The sequence below is a fragment of the Centruroides sculpturatus genome, unplaced genomic scaffold, assembly GCF_000671375.1.
Source record: "Centruroides sculpturatus isolate CEXI.00-Female unplaced genomic scaffold, Cexi_2.0 scaffold395, whole genome shotgun sequence".
NCBI classification, from domain to species: domain Eukaryota; kingdom Metazoa; phylum Arthropoda; class Arachnida; order Scorpiones; family Buthidae; genus Centruroides; species Centruroides sculpturatus.
In genome coordinates, this window is record NW_019384792.1 from 50,450 (window position 1) to 65,739 (window position 15,290).

The 15,290-nt window shown below is 35.1% G+C and overlaps 1 protein-coding gene across 1 annotated transcript; it reads left to right on the forward strand.

The window, feature by feature from the left end:
- The first annotated feature begins 2,387 nt into the window (after window positions 1-2,387).
- LOC111629331 (patched domain-containing protein 3-like) lies at window positions 2,388-11,952 on the forward strand. The gene is made up of 3 exons (XM_023373220.1): window positions 2,388-3,882; window positions 4,278-4,598; window positions 10,256-11,952. Exons 1-3 carry the CDS (start codon window positions 2,904-2,906, stop codon window positions 11,950-11,952), a joined length of 2,997 nt encoding a protein of 998 aa, XP_023228988.1. The 5' UTR covers window positions 2,388-2,903.
- The last annotated feature ends 3,338 nt before the right edge of the window (window positions 11,953-15,290 follow it).

Sequence of the window (15,290 nt, forward strand, 5' to 3'; positions counted from 1 at the left end):
AAAATTTAAATTGTAATTATGTATTAAAACACAGCCAGGTTAAAATTTTTCTTTTTTTAAATTAAGAAATTATAAATGATTTATTTTTTAATTTCTTACTTATTTCTTTTTCTTTCTTTTCTCTTTCCTGTATTCCTTTGATTTTTGTGGCTGTCTGTACTTTTTTCTCGTGTTCTTCTCTTGTGTTTAAATTGTATTTCTGAGAGGACCTGTGTAAATGTAATTTTTCCATATCAGATGTATTTCTTTTTCGTTATTATTTTTGGTTTTAGCGCGTTTTATAATATTTATATGTTCGTAAAGTTGTCATTTAAACGTATTTTTTCTAGCTTATTTATTTTAATTCATTCTTTTATTTCACAGCCGTTCTTACTGCAGAGACGTGCTACTGTGTTAGCTTAATTATTATGAACTGGTCTTATATGTTCTTTAATTCTTATTCTTAACTTTATTTTTACTACGTGTGTAAAATTAATTAGATAACTATAATTAAATGAATAAACCACGCTTTCTTCTTCTGTTATAGCTTTTTGTATTCGTATAATTTAAATGTTTCTATATTTGATTATTTTAATCCGGTATTACATTTATATTTTTTCTTGTTAACAGTTTTATGCGTTTAAAATGTTTTGTTATATAGTCTACGTATTTTTGTATGTGTTAATTTTCTATGTTTTCTATGAAGCTTTTTATTCTTTAATTTAACCATTCTAATATTTTCCTAATATATTTATTTAATATTTTACTGTATTTTTTATTTTTTAATGAGTAAATTTATACTTTTTTGTTTTATTTTATTACCTGTTTTGAGGAAATCATTCTTCCATACCTAAATTATTGGTAAATTTTAGTTATTTGTCGAAACCGTGTCTTCTTTTTCTTGTTTCTTCTAATTTTGTCACGACTTGGTGCATTTATCGACACTTGGCAAATAATTCCATCATGTACTTTTAATTCAAATTAAATTATTCAATGGAAAATTCGAATAACAAGTACTTTAATTTAAATTTAAAAGTGAATTTAATATTGTTCAAATTTACTTTATTCGAAAGCCTATTGTACATTTTATACATCATAGTATTAAAATTTATATAAAAGTAAACCTACAATGTCACAGGAGACAATATAACTAAAATAAAAAATAATAATATCGATACCGCGATAATACTTTCTCTTAAATTTATGAAAACTTCTCATTAATTTGTGTAATCTCTCGTCTCGAATTGAGGCAAATTTAGACTACAGATAATTGAAATCAAACATTTCTTAAATAAAAAATGCGTGCATTTCTTAAATAAAAAATAGTACAAAATTTCGTTGCTAGATGCCGCTAGAACACAGAAATATTGACTATCTCTGCGCAAATAATGAAATCAATGTAGCACCGAAGCTGCTCAATATGTCTTCCTTCATTTTGAACAATGTGCTCTAATCTCAAAACCATATTTTTCACAGCCGAACGCGATGAGTCTGCCGGAATATCCAGAACATGGCGCCAAACACTGTCTTTGGGATCTGGCACAGATGCAGATTTTCTACGGTAGACGTTGTTTTTCAGGAAACCTCATGAAAACCAAAAGTTACAGCGCCACCTATCGACAATTTTTTTTACAATTTTTGTATTAAAAAATGTCACGCGCATGATTTCAATTATCTGTAGTCCAAGTTTTGTCTTATTTCCAGCAGTAGAAGAGCTCCAGAGCTCTCTAAAGTGAAATTGCTAACCCGGTATTTAGAATCACGTAGAATTTCAGATTAAATTTAACATGAAAAATAAAAATTATGATTTCTAAACTTACGTATACAATTAATATGCGTGTAATACGATATTGTCTTTCATATAATAAAAATTAATTATTTTATTATGTATTTTTATAGATATCGAATATGTTTATTGGAATTGCATATCGCTATCTTTCAAAACTATTTCGTAAACACGGAATAAATGTTTCAAGGCACACGTCATGGTACATAGTCGTGCCTATCTTCACGACATTGCTATCAGCCACAGGATTTCAAAAGTTCTCTCAAGATCTAAGCGACGACTCCATAATTCCAACCGGAGGGATTATCGACAAGCACAAGTCGCATTTGACGCAATTATTTCCCATAGATCTCGCGTCAAACTTCGACCCCGCAAGATTATTGCACGTCGTTCGTTACGGAACCGTTATTGTCGAAGCCACGGACGGAAACTCGATTCTACGAGAGTTCGTCTTTCGTGAAATTGTCACCTTGGATCGAGAAATTCGAAATTTCTTNCAAATTTAGACTACAGATAATTGAAATCACGCGCGTGACATTTCTTAAATAAAAAATAGTACAAAATTTCGTTGCTAGATGCCGCTAGAACACAGAAATATTGACTATCTCTGCGCAAATAATGAAATCAATGTAGCACCGAAGCTGCTCAATATGTCTTCCTTCATTTTGAACAATGTGCTCTAATCTCAAAACCATATTTTTCACAGCCGAACGCGATGAGTCTGCCGGAATATCCAGAACATGGCGCCAAACACTGTCTTTGGGATCTGGCACAGATGCAGATTTTCTACGGTAGACGTTGTTTTTCAGGAAACCTCATGAAAACCAAAAGTTACAGCGCCACCTATCGACAATTTTTTTTACAATTTTTGTATTAAAAAATGTCACGCGCATGATTTCAATTATCTGTAGTCCAAGTTTTGTCTTATTTCCAGCAGTAGAAGAGCTCCAGAGCTCTCTAAAGTGAAATTGCTAACCCGGTATTTAGAATCACGTAGAATTTCAGATTAAATTTAACATGAAAAATAAAAATTATGATTTCTAAACTTACGTATACAATTAATATGCGTGTAATACGATATTGTCTTTCATATAATAAAAATTAATTATTTTATTATGTATTTTTATAGATATCGAATATGTTTATTGGAATTGCATATCGCTATCTTTCAAAACTATTTCGTAAACACGGAATAAATGTCTCAAGACACGCGTCATGGTACATAGTCGTGCCTATCTTCACGACATTGCTATCAGCCACAGGATTTCAAAAGTTCTCTCAAGATCTAAGCGACGACTCCATAATTCCAACCGGAGGGATTATCGACAAGCACAAGTCGCATTTGACGCAATTATTTCCCATAGATCTCGCGTCAAACTTCGACCCCGCAAGATTATTGCACGTCGTTCGTTACGGAACCGTTATTGTCGAAGCCACGGACGGAAACTCGATTCTACGAGAGTTCGTCTTTCGTGAAATTGTCACCTTGGATCGAGAAATTCGAAATTTCTTTGTTGGAGAAGACGACGGATGGAACTACAAAGACATCTGTGCTAGAAATAATGGAAAGTGTTACGAAAATAAAATCCTTCTTATAGACAATAAACTGAAAGCGTTGCAAAACGGAACATTTCGATTAAAATATCCAATTGGCGACACGAGCAGAAATTACGACGTTTTAACTTTGGGTGGCGTGGAAATGAACAAAGAAGGATATATAATATCTACCAAGGCTGTTAAATTGTTCTATTTTCTAGACGATTCGAATAAATGGGCGGAAGAAAAAGCAATAATATGGGAAAATCGATTCGTAGACATCTTGAATAGACTGAACTTTTCTTATATTAAAACGAGTAAAGATGTGTTTCTTTCTAGGGATGAATCGAAAGCGCAAGTTTTTCTCGCTACTCTAAAATATGTTCCGAGTTCTGCATTCTTGATGGTTACTTTTACCGTTGTTACTTGTTTATGGCCAGACTTTCTCCGAAGTAAACCTTGGACCGGGATCATGTCGTCGATAGCCACGGGAATGAGTGTGATTTCTGGATACGGCGTTCTGCTCTATGTGGGTTATAGAATATCTCCTGTGACATATATGATTCCGTTTCTTATTTTAGGTAAGTCATTTTGTATGTAAGAATAATAGACATTAGTTTGTTGCGCACCCCTTGGGCGATGGGATAAAACTAATTAATTAATTAGTTTTATTTACTGGGCCAAATAATTAGCGAGTTCCTGACTGACTAACAGTTTGATCACGTGGAGTCTTACGAATAGTTTACTCGTGCTTTACATGTAGGCCTATGTAAAAGCCAGTTTTCCAAAGATGGTATTCGCGGGAAGCACGATCTTACAATTATTGCGGATTCTAATTGAATAAATCAAATCAAATGCAATAATTCGTCTCTCTGAAGCACTATCCGATAATCAATGTTGAGTGTTCTTATTTTTATTAAACGCACTGTAATTTGAATTTAAAATAGTTCTAATTAAGAAATAACATCAATTATAGGTATTGGTATGGACGATACATTTGTTATGTTATCAGCCTGGATGAAAACCGACCCGAAGAAATCTGTGGAAGATAGAATGGCCGAAACATTCACCGAGTCGGGTGTTTCTATCACAATCACTTCTCTGACTAACGTTGCATCGTTTTTAGTAGGAATATTCATTGCCACTATCCCGATGTATAAGGAACTTTGCGTGTTCATGTCAACGTGTTTGCTCTTCGACTACATTTATCAAGTCACCTTTGTTGCAGCGATTTTGGTTCTCTGTGGAAGAGCGGAAGAACGTCAATTGCATTCCTTGGTATTTATAAAATTTCCAGGTAAAGTAATTTTGATAAAATTAGCAATATGCATTTCTGGCAGAATGTGTGCAATCCGTAGTATAAGTTTTATATTATGAATAATAAAATGATAAGCCTATATTAAAAAGATTTTACTGCTACTATGGCTGTTCATTTAGATACGAATGCTGTTTTTTGGTATTATAAATAATAGCTCAATTTTTCAGTCTCTTAAAAGGAAACATATACAGTAACGTTAGTTTTAGTTGCAGTTTCTTTATTTCGTTTCTTCTAGTTGTCTGGTACAAATGTTTATGGGCCACGCTTTGCCAGCATTTCGTAAAAGATTAAAATATATACTGTATATGTAGGAATAGTAATAGAAAGAACAATAATATTCTCGCATCTGTGACTTTCTTGTCTTTGGATGGGACGATAATGTTCTAGCGTTGGTAATCGTCTTCAACGTCTTCTGTCTTGTTTCGCGCCTTTTTTCAACTGTCGTCTGGCTCTACTCGCCGCTCTCTACGGGTCTTTTTCGTCTCTCTCGTTTATTTTGTTAATAGTTTGGAGTTTGAATCGTCTAACCCACACATTCCGCCATCCTGACAGTTGTCATCGTCCCCTCTCCGATGTCCTCAACTGACCAGTTGAAAACTTCGTTATCTTCGTCTATGATTCTGACCATATCACCCACAGAAAACAGCATCACATTGGTTAAAACACCAGGATGGAAAGTTCAGCGATTATCACATTTTTCGTATCAAACTCTTATGTCGCCTTTATCTTGTACAAACTGTGTTCAGTTCCTACTTTTTCATTATATACGGTCATTCTAGGATTCCACCTTTCGTAACCATCTTGCATAACTAAGCTTTTTTGACATCGAGTAACACTGACTTTATCTCAGACGATAAACTGATGTTTCATGGCCAAAGGATTTACCGAATAAGCTTCGACTGTTTGATCTTCGTGGCCAAACCTGTACACGCTAGTAGATTTCGAAGTCCATGTTACGTTTGCGACACTTTCCGGATTAATTATCCTAACTTCAGATATCTGTGACTTTTCCTGTTTTTTCAACTTGACTTTGTTTTGTAGCTTCAGTTCTACTTGATTCTGTCTCCTGTCTAGAGGAGAACTTGCAGTGGAATCCGTCTTTTCAGGAATATTTTCTTGCTTAAGAATTGCTTTTGATTTTTCTGGAGCCTGCTTTTCATCCTTTGATTTCGATTCCTTCGTCATCTGTGGGTTGCTCAGACGCTTCGTGTAACTATTCTTCCATCTGAATACTATGATACGCTTCTTGTCTAGTCTTCTCAATGGTTAGTGAGCGCTAAGATTGGCTTTACTTTACTTCTAGACTTATTACACCACCACAGGACATCAAGTTAGATTTGGAAAAACACTATTTTATAGCAAGTGCGGTTATAGCAAGCGCATGATTAGTAACTGGCTTAATAAAAAATATGTTAATGCACACAAACAACCAATTGACAACACTGCTTATAAATTTCTTAAAATTCCTTACGTTACGAATATTTTTGAAAGAATCAAAAGTAAATTAGTTAAGTATAATATTATTCTGGTACCCGAACATCGCAACAGCTTACATAAGGAAATAAACGTACCTAACAAGAAAGCTAACATATGGGACCAAAAAAACGTTGTTTACGAATTTGAGTGAAACTGTACCACACCCAAATCTTACATTGGTGAAACTAGTAGGGAATTAAAGGTCCGTTTCAATGAACATATCTCTGCCATAGCACACAACAATGATAGCTCGGCTGTAGCCGCCCACTGTAATAAAGAAGGCTGTCAGATTGTAAAGGATACTGTCAAAATAATTAGAAAGGAACCAAATACTTATAAAAGAAGATGGTACGAACACTTAGAAATAATTAAAAACAAAGAGAAAATCATGAATAACAACTCTGGCCAAAAATTACATGAATCGTGGTACGCATATTTGACCAGAGGAGGCGTGGGGGAGGGGAGAGGTGTGAAAACGGATAGGGATGAGGGTGACAGTCACCCTGGAATGTACTTCGAATCGTCTTGTTACTCTGTTCGTGTTACTGTGAATTTACTTATCAATTTGTTAACAATGTATATTTTTATGGCTTTACTGTTTTACCGGTACCTCTGTTTATTATTACGTTATTGCACCAACATTACCGTTTTTAACGAGAAATCTTGTATATCGTATGCTTAATCTTTTAATTAATGTTCAACGCGTCGAATCCACATGTCAAATGTAAGTCCACATTTTTGTTCATTTATGTCAATCGCGGCCTTTTTATAAAATTGTTAACCTCCTATTAATTTTTGTAGCAAATAGCTGATGAGGGACACTATGTCCGAAATGCATTCTGAAAATAAAATAGTGTTTTTCCAAATCTAACTTGATGTCGTGTGGTGGTGTAATAAGTCTAGAAGTAAAGTAAAGCCAATCTTAGCGCTCACTAACCATTCTTCCATCTCATTAACTTCAACCTTCTCACTAGCAGATGACCGTCTTGGACGTTGACAAACTGGAACCTCATTTTTTAAGATAATGCTCATTTTGAGTCCTGTTTCTTGTTCTCTGATTGCTTTGTAGTTTTTTATTAGCTCTAGAAGCTCTCCTCTATATGTTGCATCATTGTCAACACCACCCGTATCTACACAGGCACCACCTATAGTGTATACGTCTGAAATGTTTATTTCTGAATCCTTTGGCTTTTCTAATTTTCTCAACACAGCCTTTTTTAAAACTGATATGAACTTGATTCAGATAGTCTGCTCTCAAAAATAAGTGATAAACGAAGAACTATAAGTATGGGAATTGAAAATTGGTCACCGTCAACACTTACTACAGTCCAAAAACTTCCCAGTGTAGAACTCGTTCCCTAGGTAGGGTAGAGTAGGTTCCCTAGTAGGTAGGGAACCTACTCCATGAAATTCTACTGAATTTTCAGTGAATGTTGGTGCGCCCATCTTTACGTAATCATCGGCTCTCATCAAATTTATATCACTCCTAAATCTATAAGCGCTGTGAAGTTCATTTCTTCTATTTTGACTTCTTTCACGAGCTTTGACTTAAATTAATTTTTTTTTACTTCATAACTTTTCTTTTTTGGCATTTTAAGGACAATGAAAAGAAATATGGCCAAAATTGTTACAACTAAAACGTTTCATTACTTTATGTTTCTCCGGACAACTTTTACTTTTTTTTTAAACGCTTTTTGCCCTGTGGGCACTACCAGGGCCTCTTTTAGTAGGCCGATTATGGATTCGGCCAGTCCCACAACGGGGCGACCAGGTGATGAGGAACGGGAACCGACATATCCAAACAAACCAATCCCCGAAAAATTTCTGGGGATTTCTCGACCCGTCCGGATTTGATCCCGAGTCCCCCAGAGAGGTAGGCTGCCACCTTGTTGACCACTTGGCCATTGAGCTGTGAAGCTTAACTTTTATTCACATGTTTTTCTGTGTCACGTGACCGGAAATGTTGTAGGCGATTACAGCGCTTTTTTTTTATTAATTTAATCAGGTACAAGTGAAATGTAAAGTACATACCCAGTACTGCTTAGTACAACTGGGTGTTAAACTACATACAGTCATCATTGTACAGTACAAAACGGATGTTAAATGCGCGTAACAAAAAATAAATGGTATGGGCGACAGTGGACTGTGTCACTACTCGCAACGCGTGGGACTTAACATAATTAAGGACTGGGTAGCTTCCCACAAAACCGACAATGTTCAGTATAAATTGTGCATTATAGTTATATTATTGCATTGAAATATCAGTCTATAAGAGGAACCTGTAGGTTTTTTCGTCTTGCTGGAGAAGACTTTTATTACATGGCGAATCTATATGTTTGTAGACTAAAATTTACTGTAAGTCCTTCCTTTTTTCTTTTATAGGGCAGACAAACAAGTAGCAGTCGCTCCCATTAGTTTTGTGACAAATAGAGCACTTTTCACGATAAGTAATTTTTAACTTGCGTAAGTAGCTTTGAAAGCAGCCATGGTTCGTTATAAATTAGGTTGTATTGTGATCGATTTCGAGCCAATTCTACTTGTAGATACTTTTAATGTCTGGTAAATATGAGTATGTTGTTTCATTATTCAAGTTGTTCCAAAAAGTTTGCCATTCGTTTAAAATATAGTTTTTTATTGCATTGAATCCTGTCACAGGTAGTAATTTGCTGTATATTATGGTGTTTTTTTGGTTGGTGGCTGCCTTCTTTGCTAGTTCGTCGGCTCTTTCGTTGCCAATATTTCTCTGGTGTCCTCTTGCCAATTAAGGGAGACGGCACTATTTGAATTCTGTAGCATAGTATTAATATTATTCGTAATCGGTGAGTATCATTATTCTGAATTATGTGGATAGCTGCTTAGCTGTCAGAATAGATGTTAATGTTATGATGCGGGTATTTAGCAATACAGTCTTCCATTGCAGTGGCAATTGCCAGCAGTTCTGCTTGTGTAACACTGTATGTATCGTCTGATTTGATAAGTTTACTGTCAATTTCCGTATATTTATGATATATTACATAATTGCCACCAACGTTATTGCCAATTTTAGACCCATCTGTGTATACGTCTATATGATTATCTGTCAATGGTTCAGAGTAAAAATAGTTTTTTACTTAAGTTCCGGATAAGTGAGTAAAAGATCTTCCATTCGAAATCGTCTTTATTAAGTCTTTCATCTCCGATGGTATTGTTATCGTGTTTCAGTTTCCGTTTTAATGCGTGGCATTTGATTTCGAGATCCATGGGGGCTTTTCTAGCAATTATCTGGAGACTGTTAGTAGGAGTTGTTCTGTAATTTGTGGTAAGAATCAAATAGTGCTTTCCTTTGAACTGATATTTTTCTTTTATTATGTATTTTGTGAGTGGCTTCTTCCCAAACTGGGCAGGCGTAGGTAATTATTTGAAAAATATCATGTTATAAATTGAGTCCATAGCATGAGAGTCAAGCCCCAGTTGCTTTTAGGGACCTTAGAGAAAGACTGAAAGATTATCCTGTTTTCTTACAAATGTTCTCAATATGTGTGGTTCAAAGAAGATTAAATTCAAGTGTAATTCCTAAATATTTAATGTTTCTCTATTTTTATACTTTCTGACCCCGTCCGAATTGTCGGTACTCTCTTGTAGAAGTTTTCAGCGCATGGCTTGTTCCAGATTATTCCTGTCATTTTCATGGATTGAAGATCAGCTTGTTTTTCCCTCTTAATTCGCTTATTTTTGATATATCCTGCTTTCCTTTCCTTTCGAGTTCTGCTCTAGAGTTACCTGTCAACAGCACGAGTCATCATCCGATACGCGATTATTTTGTCTTGTTCGATATCCTAGGTCAACAAATCATCGAAAAGGGTGCAGCACAGAAGCGGCCAAAGGCCGAGCCCTGTATACAGCCCTTATTATACTCATTCTCAAAATGAAGAATTAGTGGCCACTACGCACTTTTTTTTATTTGTGGTTTTAGGCCTTTACAGCTCAGAGAGCACGAAAAGGCCATAACACCAGGCACTGTCGAATGCATTCTGAATGTCTATACTAAGTCCCGAAACATATTTATTTGTGTCAAGAAGAGCTTTGATGTTGTTGACTTTGAGTTGTAAGTTTTCTATGTTTGGTAACATAAACTTGTGACTATTGTATAATTAAACGTTTAATTTTTTATTTAATTCCAGAAAATAAAAACTTTTTTCAACGTATATTCTGTTTTGTGCGTTCAGAAGATCCGATGACAAAGAAACAAAATGAAACTTTTGGATTTACTAAACTTTTGAAGAGTTTAAACCAGCTGATGCGAAACAAGATCTCAGCGATCATCATCTTATTTGCATATTTTACTTACTTGGGAATTTCAATTTGGGGGTTAAGAAAATTTACTTACGGACGAGAATTAGAAGATAATTTAATTCGAGGTACTTATCGATATAATTATTACAAAACAAATGAAAAGTATTACAATCAATACAAGTACAGGTTACAGCTGTTCATCACGCAGGAACTCGATTATTCAAATCGCACAATACAACAAAATATTGAAAATATGCTACACACTCTCGAATCGGATCCTCTGATTGCTGGATCATTGACCGAATCCTGGCTAAGAAGTTATTTAAAATTTTTTGAAGACAACAGAATTAACTTGTTCCTAACCGGATATAACATTACAAATTCGGAAGATTTTCTTTTCGTTCTGCATAAATTATTTCTTCGAATTCCAGAAGCGAAAAGATTCAGACAAGACATCGTTTTCGATTCTTCCTCCACCAGAATTATTTCCACTCGTTTCTTTCTTCAAACGAACGTTACAAGCAACGGGAGTTATTTCTACAATCAGTTTAAAGACTTTCAAGAAAAGTTGAATTCTTTCCCATTCACCACTGTTGTGTATCATCCGTTGTTTTACTATTTCGACGCTATCGACGCCATACCTACGACAGCAATTCAGACTTTAAGCATTGTGTCGATCACCGTTTCTATTATATCTGCCGCGTTGTTACCAAATGTCATTTGCATCATTTGCGTATTATTCAACATAATATCTGTAGGAGCGGGGGTAATGGGTTTCATGTTTCTTTTTAATCTCACACTTAATCTGATGTCCTTGTCTGTTCTCATTATCGTTATTGGATATTCGGTCGATTACGCGGCTCACGTTTCCTGCGCGTACATATCTGCGAAAGAAAGTAGTCCCGACAAACGTTTGGAGAATGCAATAAGCTTGACGGCGATTCCCATCATACAAGGAAGCGTCACTACCATTCTTGCCATTGTAACGGTGTTGAANACTGTTGTGTATCATCCGTTGTTTTACTATTTCGACGCTATCGACGCCATACCTACGACAGCAATTCAGACTTTAAGCATTGTGTCGATCACCGTTTCTATTATATCTGCCGCGTTGTTACCAAATGTCATTTGCATCATTTGCGTATTATTCAACATAATATCTGTAGGAGCGGGGGTAATGGGTTTCATGTTTCTTTTTAATCTCACACTTAATCTGATGTCCTTGTCTGTTCTCATTATCGTTATTGGATATTCGGTCGATTACGCGGCTCACGTTTCCTGCGCGTACATATCTGCGAAAGAAAGTAGTCCCGACAAACGTTTGGAGAATGCAATAAGCTTGACGGCGATTCCCATCATACAAGGAAGCGTCACTACCATTCTTGCCATTGTAACGGTGTTGAACGTTTCGGAAAAAGAAACATTGTTAGCCATAAAAGTGATTGTTTTAGCCTGTGTAATCGCCGGAATTCACGGACTTACATTTGTTCCAATAATTATTTCGATGATCGACAGAATTTTTCAGAAATGTGTTTATTTTAAATCCAAGTGTCAAAGTTCGAACTCATTCAGCCCTAATCGTTAATAAAAGTGTAAAGTTGACCGACAGAAACAAATAAAAGAATTAATAACAATTATATTAGAGATAATGCTTTATGATACGCGTAATATGTTTATGTTTAATTGTTTAATCAAGTTTTTACACGAGTTTTATTTCAATAGATTTTTATGGATGTAATGTAAAATATGTTTGAAGTAATATCTCTTTACACAGAATGATATTGTAAAAGCTGATAAAAAATAAAATAAAATACTGAACACTTCATATACAGTCGACCTTCTATAACACTATTCATAATTTCGTTTTATATGAATTTCATGTTGTACGAGTCACTTAGATTTTACAAATAGCTACGTGTGCCGGACTGTGAACGGCTCACGTATTTGTAAAATCTAAGTGACTCGTACAACGTGAATTTCATATAAAACGGTATTATCAACAGTGTTATAGGGGGGTCGACCGTATTTAATTTGACTTTACTACAACAGCTGTTAGAAAATCTACAGCTTTCGAAACATATTTTGTACGAAATTTATTTAAAACTAGCTGCAAGGACCCGCTTCGCTGGGTTATTATTTGTATGTAATAGTTTTTCTTTATATATGAAAGACTGTTTTTCTAAGTAATCTAGAATCTAGCTGCAAAAACCCGCTTCGCTGGGTTTTTATTTGTGAGCAAAAAGTAACGATAGTGAAGATTAAGATAATTACATTATAGTCAATCTTACCCGTTTTCACAAAATGCAAGAATTAGATCCCCCGTTTCCAGACTAATTAGAGACCTGGTCCCGATTCTATTTCTGAACGTCTCCTGTTCATGTCTAGTCAAACGAACTATTTTCAACGTTTCTGGAACTTTTTCAATCGTTCTATAATCGAACCAATTCGAATTTTATGTTCGAATTTAATTCGAACAAATTCGAACAAAATCGAACAAAACATTCGAAATAGAAAGCCACTTTCAACTACTTTTAGCCTCATATCTCCCGCACCCTTATAGCTATCGAGACGCAACAACACCTATGCACGAATGGAGACTTGGAGCTACCACCACATACAAACACCATTCACGTGCGATGTGTAGTTTTTGCGAAAAAGTGAGATATAGGGACATACATGTCCATTTATATATATATATATAGATATAGATATAGATGTACAAAACATTTTTATACATTTTTTTGTATAAAAGGGCTAGCAGAGTTACAATTTAATAAAAAGTAAAATACATCTGGATACGAGTCCAATTTCGCTTGCCATGTCCAATCACCAGGAACAACTATTTCCATTGCAGAGACAACCCATCTTTAGAGGCTATGTCTCTGCACAAATATGCAAAACAGTTTAAAATGTCCTCAGGTGACAATCCCAACATAATTAAAAATATAGTATTCCTTTGTAAAAAAAGTTTTTATACATTTCACGAGGCTTATAACTATAAAGATATGCCAGGTTACAGAATCCAAATTTTTTCGATTTCGGATAGCAGAATCGATGGGATTCATTTCAGATTTCCAAACGTCATCAATTAATTAATATCAGTCTCTAAATGATATATCAATATGTAGAAATTTGTAAATAAACTAAAGTGATAAGCATTACGTTTTCGACTTGCCGGTTAATTTGTTTCTAACGTTTCTGCGTAAAGGTTGATCCACACTATCAGACAAGAAAAGACTGAATTCGGATCGGCGACGACGAGAAAAATTACTATTTTATTAAATTTCTAAATATTTTAGGTTGCGAAGGTTCTCATCCCCACGTGACAATTTTACTAATTTGTTGATGTGGGCTTGCATTTCCGGGTCCGTCGGGTTCTTGTACATCACCAATCCTCGATCATCAACAACCGTCTTATCCACCTACGCCACAAACCCCGAAATACAAGCACCCTTAGTAAAGACAAAAAACTTGACGCGTGTTTAGTTGTAAAGTGTCTCTCCAAATTTGACTTCTTGTTAGGCGCCAATTTTTCCTGATAAATAAGACATGTCGGAAGACCGTTTAAGTTTGAATAAACCCGAAAGTCTAGGCCTATTCAAATTTAAATTCACGGATTTTGTCTTTTATTTGTAGCAATGTCAAATAAATGAATCCCGCGGTCATATCTGGCAAAGCCGCACTCAAGGGGCCTCTTGAGCCGCGGTCTGCCGACCACGAGGCTAGATGTACTCCTAACTAATTATATAAAAAATAGTAAGGTTGCAAAGAGCTGATGTAACGTCGTTTAGAAAAAAAATGATGAAATAAACGAATCTAGTACTTTATAAAACTTAAGTATAACAGCCTGGAAATTAAATACAAATATTTCATCAGAATATAAAAAAATATAATTTGTATTTTATTATAGACCAGGTTAACAAAGTAGTGTCGAGAGGGAGGTTTCACCACTTCATTAAAAGGACATTTGCCGGAAACTACGTCACTAATGACGTGAAATTCGCTCGGCTTTTCGCCTTTTGTTAGCGAATCGCGCTCGAAGTGACCTAATCTTAATGCCATTCTCGGCAGAAAGACACTTATTGGCGGTTTAATTAACGCGTGATTAGTGAAATTATAACAGGGAGAGAACTCACTCGATATAGTTTATGTTGTATGTAAAGCTCAGCTGACAAATTTAGATATTATTCAATAAATATCTAAATGTTATTTTTTAGCATTTCTTTCCAAACGTATAATAGTGTGAGATCCGATTCCAGTATAATCTAAAAACAAAAATTGTTCATTTTCTCCCTAAATTTTCGACGTACAGTAGAACCTCCATTATCCGGACCTCTGTTATCCGGATTTTCGATTATCCGGATTGTTCAAAATAAACAAACATTTTACGAATTTGCTGATTTGTACTTGGCGAATTACGATACTGTTTATGTACGTGATGGAGTGCATAACTTTTTTTGTTTCTACAACGTCTCACCCGGCACAGTGGCCGTAAACTCTTAAATATATTTTACGTAGTAATAAAAAACTTGACATACGTATTTATAAATAATTTATATTCAAATCACATCGTTTCTATGACCAAGGGCGGCGTAAGGCATGGACGACGTGGGCCACCGCCTATGCCTCGCGGTCCGAAGGGCCTCGCGCTTCGAAGGTTAATGCATTACTTAAAAGCCGTGAACGCGACGAAAAAATTTTACTCGTCATAAAACGATAAATAGTTTGTCAAATTTTTATTCATAAAAATGTAGTTTAAACTGCTTTTTATTTTATAAAATCCGTCTTATTGCGCCACCAGAGGGCCTTTTAAACAATAGGTAGTTTGTTAGCGTTGATCAGTAGTAGTCCAAATTCGATACGAACGTTTGTTTCTTGAAAATTTGATCACGATTTAAATACAGTATTTACTTTTAATGTTAC